Source organism: Octopus bimaculoides, chromosome 6, assembly GCF_001194135.2.
Source record: "Octopus bimaculoides isolate UCB-OBI-ISO-001 chromosome 6, ASM119413v2, whole genome shotgun sequence".
Classification (NCBI taxonomy): domain Eukaryota; kingdom Metazoa; phylum Mollusca; class Cephalopoda; order Octopoda; family Octopodidae; genus Octopus; species Octopus bimaculoides.
The window spans coordinates 12,353,205-12,361,341 of NC_068986.1; the positions used below are offsets into that span (position 1 = coordinate 12,353,205).

General features: G+C 36.3%; 1 protein-coding gene across 2 annotated transcripts in view; it reads right to left on the reverse strand.

The window, feature by feature from the left end:
* LOC128248031 (CLIP domain-containing serine protease B4-like) overlaps window positions 1-8,137 on the reverse strand; it is a 69,237-nt gene that overhangs the window by 9,783 nt on the left and 51,317 nt on the right. For both annotated transcript variants that reach the window (XM_052968438.1, XM_052968437.1), the window contains one exon: window positions 7,344-7,474. In XM_052968438.1, the coding sequence (XP_052824398.1) occupies window positions 7,344-7,474 (131 nt within the window). The remainder of the gene's footprint in view (window positions 1-7,343; window positions 7,475-8,137) is intronic.

The following is an 8,137-nucleotide window of genomic DNA, read 5'->3' on the forward strand; positions in this document are numbered from 1 at the left end:
ATACATACGTACACATATATATTATATATATATATATATATATATAGATAGATAGATATAGATATCATACACACGCACATATACATATGATGTATCGCTTCCTTTTCCTCCTTCTCCCCTGTCTTTATTATTATTTTTCTCGCACTACGCGTGTGTGTACCATTCATTTACTCATTGTCTGCAAACCAAGCGCAGTATGTGCACTCACGAGCGCCTTTCATGCCATATCTTTCTGTATCTCTCTTTTAAATTCAAACATCCCTCATTCTCTCTCTCTCTCTCTCTCTCTCTCTCTCTCTCTCTCTCTCTCTCTCTCTCTCTCTCTCTCTCTCTCTCTCTCTCTCTCTCTACGATGCAAAGCGAGATTTGACAGATCAAACAACATTTACATCGGCTTATTATTAAAGAGATTGTTATACTCTATCAATTCGTCACAAACGGATAAAATATAACCTAGGAATATTACTTCCGATAGACCATCTTCCAACACTAGAATAAAGGTATCTTATACACTTGTTTTTACATAATATCAGGGTTAAGACAATATCTAGTGGTTGGAAGACAATTATATGACCCCATCCAATAAACTGCTTCCGAGCAAATTCTGTGGTATTGTGTTCTTGTTGTTTAAGCCATATTTTCGCTCTGAAATATTTTAGAAAATTTATGATGTGTCCAAGAGGACAGAGGTCATGTTTTTCCTAGGACAATATCAGAGAAGGATTATCTGTGACAAACCGACCGTGTCTCCATACTGTAGGAATAAAAGACACCAAAGTAGATAATAAATCATCAACAGGATCAATATATCGATAAATCACAAACAAGACATCTCACTAAAATATGTTAAAAGTGCAGGACCCTGATGTATATTGATGTTCTATATCTATCTATTGTATGTTTTATATCTATCTATTGTATGTATGTATGTATGTATGTATGTATCTATCTATGCATGTGTATGCACACACACATACATACAGACATACATACATACACACACACAAATATATGTAGCTGTTGTGTCTGGAGAGAGTAATTCTCTTTTTGTGCCGTATAATTTACCACCTGTAATCGTTCCGTTTTTATTTTTTACTTCATTTCCATAAGCGTAGAGATACCTAATTTGCAAAGATACGACGATCCAAAGGATAACAGAGATTTAATGGCTGTAGTAGCTAATCGAGGGTATTGTTTCCAAAGCAAAATCCAAAATTCTGACAATAATAGCACAGAAAATGAGGCTTTGTGCACAGAATCGCTTTTCAAGTTTATTAAATTTTATTCTTCTGTTAATGATAATGGCAGGTGTGTACTGTCGTATCTTGCGAAAGGGTTTATGACCCGCTCGTATATTTGATAATCAGAACATCGAGGTGAGTCATGCAATGTACGATATTATCTTGTGAGTTTTTTTGTAATACATGAATTACAAAGCCTTTTTTTCAACCTTGCATGGATGGAACGCCATTAGTGCAGAAGCTAATACAAGTTTGCTACTGCTTCCCGCTCAATACGACATTTTGATTTACCAGGCTAAAGACATCCTCTCCTGTCGTTCTTTCCTTCAATTCACAACAGAGGAAAAACTGATTTGCAGAAACTGACTCATGATTCGCAGAAATGAAATTAGTTGAGCTTTGTTGCTGATGTCTGTACTTTCATTGTTTTGTAAGACCCACAAGTTTTCGAGTTCAATTTTTGCTTCAGTGAAATGTTCGCGGAGCTGATTATCCATGTCTTACGAAATGTCTTGAATTTTACGAGAAATCGTTTGGGCAGACAAAAGTATGGTCTTAATTTGTTTGACGGCTTCATCACTAATCATTGTGCCAACGGTGATCTCCAAGTCTGGTAAAATAAGGTTTTCGGCGTCAGAATGTGTTTTTTCCCTTCCTTGCTAAAAGCTGGGCAATCTTGTAACTAGCGAATTGAGTTTTCTCGGGAATTGAGTGAAATTTCTTCAGCCTTATTGATTGAATTTTAAAATTATTTTTTAGCATCTCAAAATATTATTTTGGTTTATCCTTATGTTGTGGATGATTTGTTATTAAATGATGTTGAAGTTTCCTGAGAACCATCGCTTCATTTGAAAATGTTATTAAATAAATCATACGAAAGTTCTTGGATCGTTGTTTCCTGAAAATACCGAATATAATTTTCGCGGCACGCATTCTAGGAATCTCTCGCGGCACACCACAGCGCCGCGGTACATACTTTGTCAGACACTTCTCTAGGGGCATCAATCAATAGGACGCCAAGACTGGCTGGGTACTATAAGATTGAGTTTATAGTAAAGTAAAACCACCTTTAGGCATCTTTTGCCAGTAGTGTACTGAAGGTACATATACATATTACATACACACATATATACATACACAGACACACATACATAGAGGCACCTATTCATCATGTTAATTATTGAATAGGTCATCTAGGTTGTACCTTGCATGTTTATAGAGGAGGACGGTGAATTTATACCATGATGCAACATATGAATGCATCGAGAAAATGGTATACAAAATTTAAAACTCAATATTATAGTGCATCTTGGAGATCAAAGCGTTCTCAAAATACGTTATGGCTTAGCATATCTATTGCCAGAAAATATGGTAAGTACTTGTAGTGAGCAGTGTGAAGAATTAGCAGAACCGGTAGAGCAACAGTCTACATTGTATTACCACTTTTAGTTGAGACCCTGTATAGCTGTTTCTTATTCAAATCCAATCTAGGTCTTCTGGCATTTGGATTAGTTTAGATTCAATGATTTATGCCATCGGCTAAATCCTTCTTATGCCTAAATAATTAAATAAGGAAGTATCTATGTTGATATTTATAGTGATAAAGTGACAGAAACTGTAGCTATTGCGTCTAATTCCCTGTATCGCTTATTACGCTGTTCATCTGAGTGAAATTATGACCAGTTATATAATAGCATCTCGCCGACTGCAGATTCAAGCAAACGAAAGAAATTAACACTACACTGACAAGATGTACAACTCCGACTGCTGTTATCATTTACAAGATTTCGATTTCCGGTTGAAATCCGTCCAGCTCCTTTTCCCAAAGTGTTTCCGCATAACAGTGAATGCGCATGACTTTGTGGTTAAGGTATTCAGCTTACAATCGTAGGGCTGTGAGTTCGATTAACAGCGGCGCATTGTGTCCTTGAGCAAGGCGCTTTATTTCACGTTGCCACAGTCCACTCAAAAATGAGCAAAAATGAGTAGTACTTGTAATTCAAAAGGCCAACATTGACACATTCTGTGTCACGCTGAATCTCCGTGAGAACTACATTAAGGGTATGCGTGTCTGTGGAGTGCTCAGCCACTTGCACATTAATTTGAGGAGGAGGCTGTTCTGTTGATCGGATCAAATAGAACACTCGTCGTCGAAATCGACAGAGAGACAGGATTTTTTCAAGGGCTTAACATGTAACACCTTTAAACCAAAGGTAGAGGATATAAAGGTGTTATAAATTAAAGTATATTAACTTAACTGATGTCGAACATATGACTGACCTCTTCAGAAGGAAGAGGAATGCTTCATCCAATCCATTAATGGTTGTTTCCTCTTGAACTTGCTTCAAGGTCTTGGAACACGCATCCTTTGTGCTCCCACCCTACACTTCTCAGCACAAATTGCAGGCTTACTGCTAGTTGTACCAGCATTGGATTGAGAGTGTAATAAGTTTCTCAATGGGCCCCTTGACTTAAGGTCCAAAAGCATTCCTTGCTAACACGCGAAACGGACGATGCAATATGGTTACTTCTTCGAACCCTTTTTCATATTGCCGCTTTTGACGCTTCAAGCTTGTATTTATATTGAATTTGCTTAAAGTGTCATGGAAGTTGCTTCCAATGGGATCCTATGGAGATGGTGCCTGAGGATTATACCCTCATGACTGTCAGGTGAATAGTGGGCGGAGAAAATTGGTGGTTGAATGGATGGGAAGATGTTTTATGGGCGGTGAGCTGATAGAATATTTAGCACGCTTGGCAACATGCATAATGGCATTTCGTCGGTCCTCCTCTGAGTTCAAATTCCTCCAAGATCGATTTTACCTTTCATCTTTAGGGGTCAATAAGTACCAGCTGAACACTGAGGTCAATGTAATCGACTCCCCCACTCCTACGTAATTGCTGTCCTTGTGTTAAAATTTTAAACCAATATATTTGGTAATTCTCAGTTTTAAGTGCGAATCTCCTGCAATACGATGATGGTTTTTGGTTTGTGTATCTTAAATAAAATGGTTGCAAAAATGTATTGGGGTACATAACATAATATCTAAGAATTATATCAGCTTGATTCCAGAGCGCTTGATTAGGCTTATGGAATATAGACATTACGTTTTAAATTCTTCTTTTAATTCGTTTTCATCCCAACCACATCCGCTACATGTCTGACGCCCATGAACGCATGTAGAGTTTCAATTCATAGAAATATCTCAGTTTTATTAATTTGAAATAATGAAGGGGAAAATTTAAAATTCAACAAAAAATTACTTGAATCAAAATTTTCGTAATTTGTGTGCGCGTGTGTAAGTATGCAGCTGTGAGTGTTTGCGTGCGTACAAATTGCTAAATAAAGGAAAGTGTGCATTGCGAAAACAATTCTGAAAGCAAAAAAGAGACAGAGAGAAAGGTGAAAATGAGAGAGAGAGAGAGAGAGAGAGAGAGAGAGAGAGAGAGAGGGTGAAGGAGAGGAAAGGCGGGAGAGAGAGAAAGAAAGAAAAGAGAGAAAGAGAACAAAATGAGAGAAAGAGAACAAAATGAGAGAAAACAGACAGAGATTGAGATAAGAAGGAAGTGTGAGAGAAAGAGAGTGAGTGAGAGGAAAGAAGAGAGAGAGAAAGAGTGACAGAGAGAGAGAGAGAGAGAGAGAGAGAGAGAGAGAGAGAGAAAGAAGAGAGAAAGAGAAAGAGAAAGAAAGAAGGAACAGATCAAGAATGACAGCCTCAAAAAACAAACAGAGGTGTTGACAACTAATTTACTCCAAGCTAATTATCATTAAATCTCAATATAATTAGAAAGTAAGCAATTAATACATTTTAATTGCTTTTTTCCCCCTGTAACCACTTCCTGAACACAAACATAATATATAGCGAGAAGCAAAAAACGTTGGAAGGTTTTCCTTATTTTTGCTTAAACACCGTAGCACGGAACTCACACATACTCAGAGATAATTTTCGCACACACTTGTTTGTCTGTATATATGCATATATATTTGTATACATATATGTATGTATGTATGTATGTATGTATGTATGTATGTATGTATGTATGTATGTATATATGTCCGTGTGTACGTGTTATATGTGTCTCTCTCTCGCCCTTGATGTACATTCTCTATTGTTTTTAATTATTTGAAGTTTTCCTGTGAGGAAAGTAGATGACAAAAACGAATCCACTTTTTAAACTTGGGAAAACTCTTGCATAGATCCACCATTCCTCTTACAGATTCTGGAAATACAGTCTCTTAAGGTGCTGAAGCAGTTATGCGTGTGTTATCCTTTTTTTCTCTTTCATTCTTAAAAAGATATTCCCATCAGCAGGGTAGCAGACCTCTATGGATGTATGAGCGTATGTATGTATGTATGTATGTATGTATGTATGTATGTATGTATGTATGTATGCATGTATGTATGTATGTGTGTATGTGTGTCTGTATGTGTGTGTATATGTGTGTGTGTCTGTAACTGTCTGTGCATCTATCTGTCTATGTATGTATGTATGTATTTATCTATCTAACCATGTCTGACCGTCTGTCCGCCTGTCTGTTTTTTTTATGTACATATGCATGTATGAATATATGTATGTATGTGTATATTTTATTGTCCTGAAGCTAAGTTTTCTCTAGTATGTGCCCTTATAATTGTTTATTGCCATCTTATATGTAACCAACGATACACATTTTACAATCTATACATTTATGCAATACGATTCATATTAAATACTAATTTTGTAATCTATCACACAATGCAGAAGGGACATTAAAACTTTTTTTTATATTTCTCATTAATTTATACACTAAAGCATTCTGCCTAACTATAGTTTACGTAAATAAATTTAGCGTTTTCGTAAACAGAAAAAACTTGAAAATAGGCTATAGCTGTGACCTTTTGGGGGCACTGCATACTCTCTCTAATTAAAGTTCATATAGCTAATCTGGCGTCAACACACCTCTCATATTATTTAATTAATTAATTCATTTCCAGTTTCATTTCTTATTCATAGAATTCATATATGTAGTGTCAATTCCACATTTGAGAGGATAATTCTTGTCATTCTGTTATTGTGTCATACTTTTCTGATACTACATTAAAAAGCCGTCGCTTACTTTTGTACATCAAAGCTCTTAACAGTTTTAGTCAGGTTCTTATATAAAGTCAAAGCTCTGTTTAATCTTTCACAGTTTCCCCGTGGGCATCGGTACCATTTTCCTCTTTCTCCGTTCTTCCATTCTCCGAACTTTCCATCTTTCCGACGAAGGGCTACGCCCGAAACGTCATGCACTCTCTCTTTCCTTCCTGAGCGTCCAATAATACTATCCATATCACATCCTCACTTTGTTGTTTTTTTGTTTCTTTGTTATTGTTTTTTTGAACTATATATATATATATATATATATATATATTCACGCGAAGGTGATGAACAGTAAGAATGAGTGTGCAATACTGCGTTTGGTGGATATACATGTTATAGTAGAAGACTCTTGCCCAAGGTGCCACAAAGTGGTACTGAACTAGAAACCTATTGTTGCGAAGCAAACTTCTTTCATCACATTTTACAAAATACAATCTGTAAGTGGAACAGTAAAAATATGCAAAATTTTTCTCAACTTTAAAATGTGACATGGTTTTTGTTATCTACATTCCAGCGATGAAGATTTGGATCTTTGGTGGGAATCAGCCGCATCTTCAGAGGAAGAATTTATATTAAACAGAAGACAACATACATACATACATACATACATACATACATACTTCGTTTTTGTATCTGATTTGCATGGTTCTTGATGAGAATTCTTGTGTTGAAACAAATTTTGTTGTGTCTTGGGAGGGTCATTGCGCCACACACACACACGCTCACACACACACACACGCACACACACACACACATACACACATATATATATATATATAGACATGTATGTATAATGTATATATATGTGTGTATATGTCTGTGTGTGTGTGTGTGCATGTATAATGTATGTAATGTATAATGTATGTATAAAACCAATAAGTATGAAATTAGATACAGACATACATTATGAAACAAAGTGTGAAAGACTTGAGATGAAATACAACTAAAAAGAGATTAGATATAAAAACAATTCCTTACAGTAATTTCCGTTATCATGCCGGAATGCTTCATGTACGATAATTTGCGAAACATGTCGATTGGTGGTGGCCTCGCTTCGAACAGTGGATCCCATGGAAATGCTCAGCTCTAAAGATCGGTTCCGTTTCGCACTGAAGTAGCAAAATTGTTGCTTGCATTAAAGCACTCGTCACCCATTTTAATAATCGTTTTAATGACATGATGCAAATGAATACAATCGTGTAATATATTGGATGTAACGAGGGTATTCTTGGAGTATACGTGAGATTTCAAGGAGGTATTATTGGGACATATATCATATTTCAGGGGGAAACATGCAAGTGGGAGCCGTTTCTTTGTCTCGAACACATTACTGAAAATATTTTAATTCAAATATTTGTTATATATATTTTTTTATTTTCCTCTGTGTTCCCATGCTGGGGCACGACCATTTTCATCATTTTTTCAATGTTCTATTCCTGGACTGGGCTGTGTGATGCTCTCTTGAGCAAGACACTTTATTTCACCCAGCTGTAAGAATCAGTTGTGACGTCACTGCTGCCATGCTGTATCGGCCTTCGCTTTTCCCTTGGATAATACCAGTGGCGTGAAGAGGAGAGGGTGGTATGCATGGGCTACTGCTAGTCCTCCATAAACAACCTCACTGTAATTGTGCTTCAGAGGGGACTTTCTAGGTCCAATCACATGTCATTCATGACCGAAAGGTCCTTTACCCTTTATGTATATGTATATATACATACATATATACATACACACATACTTACATATATGTATATATATAAATATATATATAT